This window comes from Syzygium oleosum, unplaced genomic scaffold, assembly GCF_021117445.2.
Source record: "Syzygium oleosum isolate NSW1041296 unplaced genomic scaffold, Sole_v2.1 Sole_v2.20, whole genome shotgun sequence".
NCBI lineage: Eukaryota > Viridiplantae > Streptophyta > Magnoliopsida > Myrtales > Myrtaceae > Syzygium > Syzygium oleosum.
In genome coordinates this window covers 610,319-625,282 of record NW_026607504.1, presented here as the reverse complement: position 1 = coordinate 625,282, position 14,964 = coordinate 610,319, and the positions used below count along the sequence as shown (strand labels likewise).

General features: G+C 41.7%; 3 protein-coding genes across 4 annotated transcripts in view; 1 reads left to right on the top strand and 2 right to left on the bottom strand.

The window, feature by feature from the left end:
* LOC115689119 (60S ribosomal protein L7-2-like) overlaps positions 1 to 14,964 on the top strand; it is an 83,258-nt gene that overhangs the window by 14,888 nt on the left and 53,406 nt on the right. The gene's annotated exons all lie outside the window — the stretch shown is intronic.
* Positions 5,969 to 10,802, bottom strand: LOC115689062 (glutamate receptor 2.7-like). Of its 2 annotated transcripts, none has more exons than XM_030615029.2 (5): positions 9,901 to 10,802; positions 8,207 to 9,543; positions 7,746 to 8,070; positions 7,045 to 7,451; positions 5,969 to 6,700 (listed from the first exon to the last, which is right to left on the bottom strand). In XM_030615029.2, the coding sequence occupies exons 1-5, from the start codon at positions 10,220 to 10,222 to the stop codon at positions 6,113 to 6,115; spliced, it is 2,979 nt and encodes a 992-aa protein (XP_030470889.1). In that variant the 5' UTR covers positions 10,223 to 10,802; the 3' UTR covers positions 5,969 to 6,112. The 2 variants fall into 2 exon arrangements, with proteins under 2 accessions (XP_030470889.1, XP_056176301.1); XM_056320326.1 differs by having other exon boundaries at positions 7,746 to 8,058.
* LOC115689084 (uncharacterized) lies at positions 12,243 to 13,178 on the bottom strand. The gene has a single exon (XM_030615051.1). The coding sequence runs from the start codon at positions 13,176 to 13,178 to the stop codon at positions 12,243 to 12,245; it is 936 nt and encodes a 311-aa protein (XP_030470911.1).

The following is a 14,964-nucleotide window of genomic DNA, read 5'->3' as shown; positions in this document are numbered from 1 at the left end:
TTCAACGTCTGTGGTCTTGTGCACCACATTGTTGACGCCCTGATTTGGTAACTTTCCGAGAAATGCTACCGAATGATACCTTGTCAGGCTACGCTAGCAAGGGCAATGTGCATGTGCATCTTCACCGGAGTACTCTCCTTTTGGAGTTGGTCGAGTAAATTGGGCCTCGAGTCTATACATGATGGATGCAAATGACCTGCTTCCTCTTTGAACTTTCCTGATTCAGCCTGGAGAGGAAGGATTCTGTCCGAGAGTTCTCCTTTCTGAGATATACAGGGTGGGTCTAAAAAATCACCAAGGTTGCACGATATCTTGTCCACTATAATGATTTGGTAATCTTATGGTTTTGTGTCATATTATCCTTTTTCGTACCATGGCAGAAAAAATGGGAGCATCTGGGCTCTTTTGGTGTATCACATGCTGAGCCCATTAAAAGGAGACAGAAGAGTGAGCCCATGTATGATGAAGTTTCCACTCTAGTTATGAGGGAAGTCTTGAAGCACGGCGACTGTATCTTCCTAACTTTGCACAGATACCAAAAACGTTCGCTCAATGTTCGTTTTAGTCCCAGAGAAATGTCCTTCGAACAGAAAATTTTTGTTTTGGCCTTGCTGATAACCTGCCCCGATCTATTGCTAAAGTCATCTAAGCATTCCAAGATGACATCCATTGGATTTACCAAAACCTCCGCCATTAATAATAGGTCGTCTGCGAACGTGAGATGAGAAATTTGTGGTCCTCTCCTTTGAAAACTGAAAGGTTTCCACTGTTTTCAATCCATTGCAACATTAATAGGGTGGGATAATTCTTCCATGCATAACACATATATAGAGTGTGATATAGGCTGATAAAGGGTCTTCCTGAGGTATTTCCCTAATAGAAAAGAATTCCTCCATGGTCTTATCATTTCACAAAACCTGCATGGTTAACGAAGTGATGCATTTCAAAATTAGCTAAGTCATTGGCACTGGAATACCTAACATATGAAGGGTCTCCTCAATAAAGGACCATTTAAGTCGGTCATACACATTCTCATGATCAATTTTGATGATCATATTCTTGTGTTTCCCTTGGAATTTACTCATTGAATGAATTGCTTGTTGTGCAATAATCACGTTGTCATGAATATGTCTACTAGGAACAAAGCTAGTCTGACTGGGCAAAACGAGCTGTGGGAGCACTCCCGTTTACAATCACTTTGGTGAGAATTTTATAAGAGACGTTACACAGACTAATTGGTCTAAAGTTGTTGAATTGACTCAGGTTGCTGCACTAGCGGAATTAGGACTAATGGAGTTCTATTAATCTCAGATCAATTGCAATTTCCCGACCATACTTCAAGAATAAAATTAATCACCGAAAAACCAACTAGATTCCACTGACGTTGAAAGAAAATTGCTTGAAATCCATCCGGTTTGAGCGCTTTTTAAGGTTCCACAACAAACCGTTAAATTGTGAGATCACAGTTGCTGTTGGTTTGTTTCAGTGAAAAGATTTTATTGTAAAAATCCACCACCATGTCTTTCACTTCCTCTTGGTTAGATATCCATTCACTACTATTATTCTTGAGTCCCCCAATTTTATTTCTTGGGATAAATACATCGGAAGTCTTAAAATTTATTACGTGTTGACATCTAAATTTTGCCTATTCATTTAGGGTTTAATTGCACGAAAATTAGGGATTGATTTTTAACCCCTAAACAAAAATATTTTCATTAAATTACATGGCATATAGATGTTAGGCGCATTTACATTAGTAGAACTTAGTGAAGCGTATTTTCTTTTTATTTTATTTCATTTTTATTTTTTATTATTTTTATTATTTTTGAAAAATCGTCATTATAAAAATTAAAAAAAATGATAATAATAAAAAAAAAAGAGAAAAAAAAAAAGAAAAGAGAGAAAGACAAAAAAAAAAGTGAACTCTGGTACGAGGGGAATCTCTTCCCCTGGGCTAATACGAAGGGGTCTCTTCTCTCTCCCTCTCGGAACTCCACCCACACTTTCACAAAAGAAGCAAAAAGAAAGAAAAGACAAAAGGGGAGCTCTTCTCATGGACCAACAAGAAAGGGATTCACTTATCTCACGCTATAGGGGAGAGAATTGAGAGTGTACAGAGAGAGGTAATCTTTTTTTTTTTTTCAGAGAAAAGAATGTCTTTCACCAAATGAGCGTGGGGTGGTCCTCAAGAGAGAGGCATTTCACAGAAAAGACAAAATTTGAGAAGAGCAAGAGGAGAGATCGAGAAAGGAAAAGCCAAAGAAAAGACAAAAGAGAAACACTTCTCTCCGGTGTGGATTGAGATGAAAGCCTCTCTTTCTCTCTCTTTGGTCTCCATCCACGGACACACGAAAAAGGAAACACGATAATCTGCACATGCAAAGCAAAGGGGGAGTCAAGATAGAGTTTGACTGGAGAGAGAAGGGGAGAGGATAAAGCTTGATGAGCAAGAGAGCAGAGAACAGGGACAGAGCAGTGAGGGCAGGCTGATCAACGGTAGCTTTGAGCTGAAAATAGAAAGAAAAAGGGCTGGCTTCGTTGACTGATCGGGGACCGTTTTGGAGGGACACCAAAGAGAGAGGACCGGCAGAAAATCTAAAAGGAGGAGGCTTGGCAAGAGATACGGGGGATAGGAGATTGTGAACAAAAAGGAAGAACAGTGGAAGTTACCGAGAAGAAAAAAAAGAGACAGGGAGGAGAGGAAAGAGAGAAAGAGCTCGGTTTGATAGAGGGGTCTTTCTTCGCTGAGAGCGTTCCGGTCCCTTCCCGGTGACCGGCAAATCTCGTCCCCCTCTCGGTCGCTCACCCGTCACCTTGAATGATCCACTTAAACGAACGCCTCTTTTTGAGAGCGTCCGTTTCGGTATCAAATCATCGAAGAAATCGCGCTTAGTTGCCGCAAACGAGCAGAGTCAGCTGCGCATCTCGTCACCATCGTTGATTCCGTGCCGTTCACGACCAGGTGAGACTCGCGCCTCCCTTGTTTTTCCCTTGCCTCTCGGATGCCGGGCACATTGAGCCTATTTCGATGGTCGCCCGGCCCCCATTGATGGATACTCGTGCTCGTTTGATACTCAAAGAAGCTGTTTTAAACGTTTCACACCGAGAACACGTCATGAGTTTTGCTAAAATCGGATCTGTAACCCAATTCCTCGGTTGTACCGCACATGTTTGATAAAGTGTCTCAGTGAAACAGTTTAAGCTTGGAGTGTCAAATCTGGTCGTGGTGATTTTTTAAAGTCTTTTTGTAAAATGAAATAGCTCTTTGGTGTAATATGGTTGTTTAGAACTTTATATATCACATTTGAGCCAAAAACCACGTTCACGACCATTTTTAAGCCTTTATCCGAACTCGCCTACCACTTGTTTGATAAAATGTCTGAACGAAGGCCGAGACCAATATCACCAAGATCCGTCTATGTAATCTTCATTTTATGCTTCGTTAGAGCTTGGATTGATATTTCGTGCCTGATCTGGTATTTTTCCTGTGTTTTTATGCCGCTGTTCGTGCATCGTCCGAGTTGGTCTTACATACGCATCCTCCCACCGGAGAGATTTTCCCGCATCGACGAAGCCCACGGCTTGAGGCCGCCTTAGCCAGCGTGTTCCTCCTCATATTTAGCGTGCATGTGTTGGTTTTTGGCTGTTTATTTTGCTAGAGCGGCGTTTGAGTTGGTATGTCTCTTCGGTGATAACGGTGTCGCCGGAATCGCTTCGGTGATAGTCGGGTAGTGGCCATCGGCGGTGGCGCGACGATCGACGAGGGGTGGCCGTCGACGTTGGAGGTCGACGGCTGGAGGTGGTGTTCGGTGGCCAGAGGTGAAACTCCGGGTGTAAGAGGGAAGCTCTCGGGGAAAGGGGTTTCTGGGAAAGAAAAGAACATGCATGGGCAAAAGCACGTAGGGGAGGAGAGTAATAAAAAAATAGAAAAAAAATTAGAAAAGGAAGAGAAGCACAAAAAAAGGGAAAAAGAGGAATAAGAAAGAAAAAAAAAAAGAAATGGAAAATGGGATCCCAGGCGGGTCGGAGTCCCGGGTCAGGTGTCGGGCGGATCGGGTCAGGGAAACCGGTCCGGAATTATTATATTATTAAAAATATTAAAACATTAAAAAAAATGCAAAAATTCAAAAAATATTAAAATAATAGAAAATATAAAAAAATTCCAAAAAAAATTCGAAAATGTTTAAAAATCCAAAAAAAATATTAAAAGTCTAAAAAACATTAAAAAATTCGGAAAAATTCGAAAAATTCCAAAAAAATTCAGAAAATTAGGAAATGTTCAAAAATCACTTTTTGGGCTTGATTTCACTAAATATTAGTTTTAATTTCATTCTGGGCTTAGTTTAAAATTCGTAAAAATTGAGAAAATTCTTTAAAAAATTCTTAAAAATCGAACAAGCCATTAGGGCTTTACCTTGGGGCTTTTGATTGCCTTTTCCTTTCTAGAGACGATGATAGGTCGCTGGTTGTTTATTTTGGTTGTGCACTTTAAATACATTGGTTGTTATTTTTCATTTTTAGCATGGTTAGGACGAGCTTTAGGTTTTTCGATAGGCTGTCCGGTATGTTAGTTTGCGAACGTTCAAGTTTAGGTACCGAAAGGGCACTAGTTAGATTGCTAATGTAATCAAGTCCCCGAATTTTGGAATCTCTGATTTTCGCACGCATCGAGACGACGCTCCCGCGTTTCGATTAGGGTTTCTAGCCGACCTTTGATCATGGCTAGTGGCGACTCCATTCAAATGCGTAAATTAGAAAATTCTCGTCGCACGAGGTATGAGGCTTGGGAGTGCCTTAGTCTTTGGATTAATGAACCATTTGGTTTGTCTTTCGAACGAATCAATCGTTGTTCACATCCATCGACAAATACCTATTGGCCTAACCCAATCGGGACGGGTAGGTCGTGACATTACGAAAATGTAATTGAATCCTAAAAGTTTCAAAAAGTTCAATTAAGTCCAAAAACTTGTCACGAAAGTACAATTAAGTCCTAAAATTTTCAAAAAATTAAAATGCAATCAACTGAAGGATTTGATTGGACCATTCTAACAAGTTTTAGGATTTAATTGCACTTTTTAAAAGTTATAGGACTCAAGTGCACTTTTACGACAAGTTAACTGCACTTTTTAAAAGTTTTAGGACTCAATTGCATTTTAGCGACAGGTTTTAAAACTTCCAATGCACTTATCTCTTATTTCTTTTACTTTTAATGACTGCAGTAGCACGAAAGAACTTTGTTTCTTCGTCATCGAATTGCAGCCACTGATGTCTAGATATTTTATACCGATGAATTTCCACTTGAACTGAGACATCAACAAATTCTGGCTGTAACTTCGCTTCAAGGGTTGACAAAAATGAATTTGGACCTTTTTCAAGTGCCTTTTGTATGCCTTCTAGTCTCTCCATCAAATTCTTTTTCCTTCTGAAGATGTTGCCAAAGACATGTTGATTCCATTCCGTGAGTTTATTGGAATTGAGACGGAACAACATGAATCAGCAAATTATCATTCCAATTAAGTTGAGCAAGCTCATTAAATGCCGCATGAGTAAGCCAAGCTGCCTCAAAATAAAAGGATCGAGTTAGCTTAGGGGTATTCTCTTGGTATAGAGAAATCAAGAGAGGATGATGATCATATTTAACTCCTGGGAGCACCCAAACTATTGCATCAACACACAACAATTGCCAAGAAAGATTACATAGTGCTCTATCGAGGTGCTTGAGTACCTGATTATATCAATTTCATTGAGTCCACGCCATGTAAATTTCATTCCCGCCCGCCCAAGATCAATAAGCCGGCATCTGTCAATCCACTCTCTGAACATGTCGTTGAAATCCCCCGTGACCATCCAAGGTTTCGTCAATAGCTACATGCTCAAGTTGGCCCCGCAGTTGAGCTTTAGCTAATTCATCAGGTTTGGCATATACGGCAGTTAACCACCAGATTCCATCATCTCCCTTTTTGAGTCGTACGTGAATAAATTGATGATTTTTATTATTAGCCAACTGTACATCATTACATCCCTGAAGAATGAAAATGGAAAATCGAAAAGAGAAACCGTTGCCCCTGATTATGAAGCATGACTATTGACAATGCTATCGAAGTTAGTGTCATTAGATTTTATCGTACAAGAAAGAATCGGAGTTGGAGTGAAAAGAATACTTTCTGTGCCTATCTTCATCCATCCCTGTAACAGTCCACGCGTGATACAGCGTTCCAGGTTCCGGGGATGATAAGCCGTTATCCGGTGAGAACAGCCCTTGTTCGTCATTTGAAAAGCTGGTTGCACCTGGGGTGAGATGGATTTCTCCTCCGGCAGCCATTTCGATTCCTTCTTCTTTGTACTTTTCCTTCTTTGCCGCCTTGCGGGCGTCTTCCTTCATCTCGTAGAATGTCTTCACAATGGCTGCCACTTTTTGCTTCAACGGTTGCTGGGAGGCTAAGATGTGTCTGTTCTCGCGGAAGAAGTTGATCAAGAAGATGAGGAGCGCAGAGGTTGAGGCAAGCGCCGTGATGATAAAAAGGCCCCTGAAACTGTCCAGCGGGAGGCTGTTGGAGGTTAAAGTAGTCTCGTCTTCCTCTGAACACTTGTCCTGATCCCCTAACCATGCTTTTGTAATTAAATTCATGTCGGGTGACTCCATGACTCTCAGGATTGCCCTCGATACGTCAGGAACTAGTGGTGAGCCCTTCGGAAATGCCTGAAGACAGAGAGGGAATATACAGATCAGAGGATCGCCTAATATCTATCAACAAAGAGAGAATGAACGAACTTTGTTAGGAAAATATCTCTGTCTGAAAGTGTTGTCTGCTTTGAAATGGAGAAGAGCAACTATAATCATTACAATTTTAAGTGGCCATAGGATTAGATTATAGTTATGGCAACTACTCGTGCGAGCAAACTATGATAGAGCACACTTTGGTTCAATGCCAACAAAAAAAGTTTAACCAAGCAACCTTTTGCTTTGGTAATCTTTCAGCAGTTGTGCAACTACTTAAGTATGTGTGCGTGTGTATACTGAGTGAGAGAGTGAGGAACACTCACAAATCCAAAACCTGCAGCTTTGTAGGTTGGACCAACCAACTTATATTTTGAACAATACTTAGCGAGAACAGCCCTGAGATAAGGGAGTTCGTCCACAATCGCAGATACTCCACCATTAATACTGCCTTTAGAAAGATTCTCATAATATTCCTCTGAAGTATTCATCTTTATGAGCTTTAACTCATCTGCCCCTAAGCTTTTCAAAAGATCCGGAACAAAAGAACCATCCTGGTACCCAATGTAATCTCCATTCCTTATGAGAGCATTGATATCTGTGACTGTCGGTTGGAGCTGTTGTACAGTTAATAGAGAGGTCAAGCTTGCCGTGTAACTCGACGAAAGTACTAGGACAGCGAAGATCCATATGATCAACACAAATCTCGACAAATTGCTGATTACCCTTTCCCCTGCAAAATTAAAGAAGCTACAGTTAGAGAGCCACTCTTTGTATATGCAGCATCCATCAGGGTTTCTGTTTCCACTACCACAAGACAAAAGTAGTATTCTTTCCTATTTTTTAACGATTCAGTATAAGGTCGCTCGACCTATAGCTTATTATCTTGCAGTTTTGCAATTATCAGACAAGACATTGCTTCCTCCAATAATATCACCAAGCTTTACTGATTTTTTTTTTACCAAACTTTCTATTTCACGACTTATTTGACTACGTATATTGAAGAAAGATGGATGAGGTGACTTACTCTGGGCATAGACCATTGTAGAGAAGGAGAACCACAAGATCATTCCAATTTGTTTGTATGGACGTCCTCTAAAGTCTTCGTTCACCCGGTGCTCAAGAACCCATATTACAATGCCAGTGTACACAAAGAAGGCTCCTATGGTTATCCATAGTTCTGCCTTCAGCGGTTTCAAGAAGATCCATGCACTTTTTTTATCATCACCCTTGATTGGAACAATCATGGAGACACCTGACTCTGTGTAAGGAAGGGTGAAATCCACAAATTCAGCTCGGTTCGCCCTGATGGTTATGTCGCCAATGACAGCATCAAAACGCTGCATGTTGGTCTAAAAAACAGAAGCGCTTTAGTGGAGAATATAAGCGAGAGGTTGGAAACTGAGAGAGGGGTCAGGAAGCAAACTGTTTGAGTAAAACACGCAACTTTGATTTAATCATGTGAAATCCAAGTTCAGAATTCATTACCTCAGTAGAGACATTGCCAACAAGTTCATCATAACTTCCCGCACTCACTCCACTGCCTTCACTAGTCTCGAAGGGTTCATACTCATACAGAACAGCATATGGCAACGATTTCATGACAGCTTCAAACACATCTTTGCAATAACCGGTAACATTGGGAGCATTTGTCAGAGGATCTGTTTCCACATTTATGAATTGGCTAAATCCCGCTTTTACTGGGACTCCAATCCTCAACTTCTTCTCATTTGCTGGAATATCCCAACCTTTTGGGGTCCTCCTTGATTTACCAGGCCAAACAATTTTTTTCAGATAATTCTTCTCGCTGGTTGAGTTCTCATTACTGGCGGGAAGTTGATCTATGATGCCATTCTCTGCCCAATGTCCAATTGATATTGCATCATTTCCAACCAAGTTCACTATCTGAAAGGCAGATATCGGTAATTGTCCATTTATGAATTCAACTCTGCCACTTAATCCATTGAGTTTGGTATTCAAAACTGACTGGAGGAGCTTTGGTCCCGACTCCGAGACACCAATGGTTTCCAGGTCAGTCACATTATTCCGGATGGCTGGTTTACTAAATTGTGAGTTCGCTATATCAGCCTTTTCTACTGCCATTGCTAAAGCAAAAATGCTATCATAGGCACCTAGGCCAAAGGCATTTAGCTGAACATGGTTGATTCCTGGATATTCCTCATGAAATCGCTCTTCCCATCTCTTCGTGAATTGGTCTAGCTCTTTGGTCTGAGGAAGGTAAGTCTTCACACCTATAACACCTTGCATAGAATTGACAACATTGGAGTCCATGGAGCTGAGAAGGCTTGCAATCCCATCCGTGACTATCCAGGCATATCCTTTTCTCATCATTCCAGCTTCATTTGCCTTGAGAAAAAGTCGGTATGCAAGATTTGGCAACATATGCACGATGAAAACCCGTGTTTGCATAGTCATTAACTTGTAGAGCTCTGTCAGGATCTGATCATCTGTAGCTGAAGGAGAGATTCCGCACCGGTACGGTATCCTTGTACCGATTCCTTGCATGGCATCAGCAAGATAAGAGATGATTCCACTTCCGTAATGAGAGCGTTCATAAATAGGTACAACCTCCCTCCACTCGGCAGCTTTGACAATGACAGCGATGGCTTTCAGCTGAGAGGTGTCTACTTGTGCCATTCGGATGAAGTAGGGTGTTTCAAGGTGCGAAAGCAAAGGGCTTGTCGCAGTGAAGGAAATTATAGGGACGTGAGTTGTGTTGCCGATATCAGCTATAAAATCTGCTTGTCTTGATTGTTGAGGCCCCAGAATGGCCTTGACTTGATAATTCTTTAACAATTCTATTGCTGCGAAATCAGAACAAATTGAACTTCAGGTTCTATATTGGTCTTTGAAAATTAGTCACATTTTCCCTCATAGACATACACTTTGCTAGCATCTTAAGACAGTAATCTAAGGAGTTGTTTCCTATACTTTACCTGAAAAGAAAATCTTTAGCCATGAAAATTTCACGCTGACTTCTATGGATGGAAGAATACAAATAAATTCATTGTTCACAGATGACGAATGATTTCTGAGTAATTGCATTAGCGGGAAATCTCATTGCTGCAATGAATTGTATTTTGTTTCTTTGCAAGTTATATCACCACGTAACAACTTGGAACACGATCAGGTGTCAGAGAATAAAACTTCACATCCCGTACCTGCAGATGTAGCCACGACCGCATCGCTCGTTGCGTTTCTCGTGTGAAGGACTAATCTTGTAGTGTAATCATCGTGAGCAGAGTAGAAATCGTCGATCGCCATCTCAAGGCATGTCTTGCTCATCTTTCCAACATATGTATCCATATCTAGAATGACTCCGACATCTATCGTTGTTGCTGTTACATTCTGACACGTTGATGGCGTTAAGAACAAGCATATTGGGATGTACAATAGATAAATGGAAAACAAAGATCTTGGGTTCATGTTTTGTGCAGTTTGAGGTTTGGAGTAATCGTGTGTCGACTGGAGGAATGAAAGCATCAAGAACAAGATAATCTAGGGAGAGATCATTATTCATCCATATATATATGTAGAGAAGTAGGGGGAAGATGTCAAGCTCAAGTTTCTTGAATCAGAAGTTAGGATGTTGGAAAAATCAATAGAGAAGGTCCTGTGGTTGTGTTTGGCTTAGTCATGCTCTTGCCCATCTCTTGACTATTCCATAGGTTGACTCCTATGTTGTCGGACACGCAAAATCCATTCCCTAATCTGGATTGACACCTTTGAATTGTATGCAGAAAATGATCATTACTCAGCCATATATATGAAGAGAAGTGGGGGGAAGATGGAACAAGCAGAGGTAGGTTTCCTCTAAGCATTCCAAAGACGGTGGAAATAGCTGACTTTGACACTTAACGACATACCCGGTGTGCGATATCGGTATTGGACCAAGTCAGACACACAACAAAGATAAACTTGATGGGCAAATTCTCATGCCATTTTAGTCGCACTTTATCCGAGGAAAAGTCAAAGCCTCTGTAATCAGCTGAAAAGGGCTACCGAAGGACAAAATTATGCCATTGCTAAGGTAAGGACAACAAAACAAGTCAATTCTCTTCACACGGCAATTCTCTTCACATTAATACTCGAAATTTCGGGGAAAGCAACAGTTTTCCACGTTCAACATCTCTGTTCTTGTGCACGACATTGTTGACGCCCTTATACGGTAACTTGCCGAGAAATGCTACCGAATGATGCCTGGTCAGGCTTCGCTAGCAAGGGCAATGTGCATGTGCATCTTCACTGGAGTACTCTCGTTTTGGAGTTGGATCGCGTGAATTGGGCCTCGAGTCTGTACATGATGATGCAAATGGCCTGCTTCCTTTTTGAACTTTCCTGATTCAGTCGGGAAAAGTATCAAGAAATTTCTATACCTATTGCACTAGTACCAATTCAGTCCTAAACCTTTCAATTGAATCAATTTAGTTCTAAAATTTTTTCGCATTGGTATCAATTCAGTCCATCTAGCCAATTTAGGCCGTAAATTGCTGACGTAGTCGCCGGCGGTCTTACGTGGTACCGCCGGCGCTAACGTGGACAAAATTTATCATTTTCTAATAATTTTTTCAGATTTTTTAATCTTTTTTTCTCTTTTCTTTTCTTTCTTTTTTCTTTTTCTAGAAACTGTTGGCTGGCATGGTCGCCCTCGCCTGGATTGACCCTCGTTTGTTGGTCGGCAAGGGCTGCGACGCCCTCGCCCACCAAGAGCGAGGACGTGAAGGCTCTCGCTCATGGCGAGGGACGCCTAGACCAGGCGAGGGTCGCCGGCCCTCACCTGTGGCCAGCGATGGTCGGCCGGTGACCTCGCCGGCCAACAGTTTCTAGAAAAAGAATAAAGAAAAGAAAAGAAAAGAGAAAAAAAGAAGTGGATCAGATCAGGTCAGCATATAGGTGGAAGAACAAGATGAGACACTCAGATCAAGAATGGGCGAGTGTTTGGTGCTGCTCTATTATTGCCTGACAGAATTATGCACTCGTATTAGTTTTGCATGAATTCATTGATGAATAGAGAGTTATTATACCTAGTTCTGTGAGTTCAGCATCTGATGATTAAAGAGAGACTAATGAGCCACAGTATGTGTAAGTCTCTTTATGAAGTGAATACACTTTCTCCAAGGAGGGTATATGATTTTTCCTTTGAGGTTAACAAGTGCGATCAGCTTACACCCCAATGGCCATCTAGGTCTGAGTAGCCATAATGTTCCGACATCTTGTGACTTGCTGATTCCTCATGCTAATTGGCGGTGAAAACGGCAGATTCTTCATATGCTTGCTAGTTTCGGCTACTAGCATCTGCTGTTAGTGATGTAGAAATAGTGAGTGAATCAGTCTGGCAGTTCATGAAATTGTTGAGAAAAGTTAACATCATTAGAATCTGTCGCTGCTACATATACATTCCAAGTCTCCATGCTAGTGAGTGAAGATGATGAGATCTAAAAACAAAATTCAAATTGGAGTTCATGTATAACAACTATAATATAGCCCAAGGAAGAGAAGGATCTTATTGGGCTACCGTAGGAACCATCTTGTACCCCTGACCCAGTTCCAGGTCTATTTTCTCCCCGTGATTCCGTCGACATTCATAGTAGAACACAGTGAAAACCATAAAGGAGAAAAATTTCGCTGTGCAGAAGAGCAGCGTCGCAGCAGCTCCAAAAGCAAACTGAGCGACAATGCCGAGCTTATCGTCATCATCTGCTGATGTGACATAGAACACAATGTAGATTGGAATACTCATTAGTTCCAGCATCGACATTAGCCTGAAAGCTTCCATTTTTTTGCACCTCATCAGCTTTAAAGCTCTTAGAAAGGCCTTCGGTCCTGAAACATCATCTTCCAAGACAGAAACAACCAAACCAAGACTCCAAAGGGCAGCCAGGAACAGATACAAAGATACAGCAAGGATTCCCGCTGTCCAACTCCACACGTAGAGATTAACCCATCGAACTATCACCAAAGCCAGAGCCCAGTACAAGATTGCCAAAATGCAGACAAAAAACCATGTAATGAATGGCTTCTTCCATGTGAACTTTATCCTTGACACCAGTTGTTTGAGGCTTATGGATTTGTTGTTATAAATGACTGCCGATCCATAGACTATCAATAGCATTCCCAGGAAAAAAATTATTGAGGAAGATAGCAAGAATACCGACTCAATTCCCACAAATGATCTTAAATCGCACGGATCTAACTCGGAGCGCTCGTAGCCATCCTCGACTTTCTCCATGAGTGGCCCTGCTAGAACATAATGAAGGAGGACTAGGAAAGAGAAGGGAGAGAATATCAGGAGCATTGTTTGGATCATAAGCTTGGGATTCCTTGCCAGTAGCTCGATGGCTTCTCTAATCGTACCGACAACACCAGGCCGAGGAGCGGACCCATCGGTGGATGCCCGAGGCAAAGTAATGGCCGGTGATGAAAGAACTTCATTTGCCATGGATTGGGTCGGACTCTGTTACTGGGTAAAGTGGGGGAGATGATAATACCCGCAAGTTGTGATATTTGTATGAGTGGAAGAATAACAGTAGATATCCTTTCAACCTTAATGTACAGAACACGGACTTTCTAGGCACTTGTCCTTTGAGTAGACTTGGAATATTTTGTGGTCAACAGTGGATACGGCCGCGTCTTGTCTCGAGTAAATTAATCGAGTGGTGAAGTTGGTGAGTTTATGAGATGGGTTATTTCCAATACACCACTGATTTAATATTTGGTTCCTGGTGAGGATGTTTCGGAAAACCAAAGGCTAAGAGAAGCTAAGATTTGATGGAGTATCACCAGTGGCGATACTATAACAGTGGGGGAGTCCCCCATCGACTTCAGGAACACTTCTTGAGCGTTTCCATCCTCCTACTTCTCTTCTGAAAACAAGAAATCTTCATTCTTATGTCAAGCTGGATTATTAAATCGGAAAGATGGATTGATACGGCACAGAGAGTTGGACGAGAAAGCCATCTGAAACGACAAGACAAAGGCAGGAAGCATGCCCAGTTAAAGCGACAAGTAGGAGAAAGACGCGTGTCCGTGTTGTTTTGGAAGTTCCTATATCTTAATCACCGATGGGATCGACGCACGAGATATTATAATAAAATCACGGACGTAGACGAGGGAAAACTCGACTGGGGGGAGGTGTTTTCGGGGGAGAACGCATCGAATGCGGAGAAAGATGTCGGGAATATTTTAAGACAACGTTGATAAAGTTGCACGTCCGGTTCGCATGCATCACCGATTTCGCCCAGCCCAGCCCGACCCAATAAGACCAGATTCGTCCCGTGGACCCGAACGAGCGCGGCGTGGGCGGGCTTCCTCTCATACACGAAACCCATCTTCTCAAACTGGATTTGCTGTCGGTTCAAGAAGACGAGGGAGTGCAAATGGAGTGCAATATAAAACGGAAGGTGACAGAGCGAGGTAGGGGAGTTTTACAGCATAATTGACAGTAATTTAGTGTTCTCTAATGACATGGCTCGATAGCAATGCATAGCGTCGGCGTCCATTCTACATATGAAGATAGATTTTTCGATGACAAAGCGAGTTTTATAGTATAATTAGCATTAATCTACAGTTCCCCAATGACGCAGCTCGATAGCAATGCATAGCATCGGCGTCCATTCTATATATGAAGATAGATTTTTCGATTTGGACATAGGGTCGTCGAGTCGTTTTTCAAAGATTTTTGCACTTGGGCAACTAATGAAAAAAGTACTTGCAATTTAAGAGCGATTAATTAGTAGCCGGGGAAGCATAGTTTACTGTTGAGTTCCTTTCTGGGTTGACAATTTCCTCGAGCAAGGATGAGTTTATTCAAATGGACGAGAACATGTATTGGTGGGCTTAGATATCGGCTTGTGCCCGCTGAGCAACATAGTTGCATGCGTGCAAATTCAAGTCTACTTGAAACCAAACTAAAAAGTCGTCGAAATAACGTCAATCTCGGGCCACTACGCTATGTATGACCGGGTATCTTCCAATAAGATCCAGATATAGACCTGCCCTATTTGTGATTTAACTGAGGGGACGGGTCATGACCGGCGTTTTGGACATCGATGATGCCAAAGAAATCCCTGCACTTCTACTGTATAAACGTTTACCGCAGAGCTTGGCAGATATTTTTCTGTCTTATGTAGGGGTGAGCATTCCGGGTATAACCGAACCGGTGGAAATCGATATGGTTTCAAGTTCTAAAATATACTGGGTAAGTTTCAGGTTCTAAAAATTAGAAA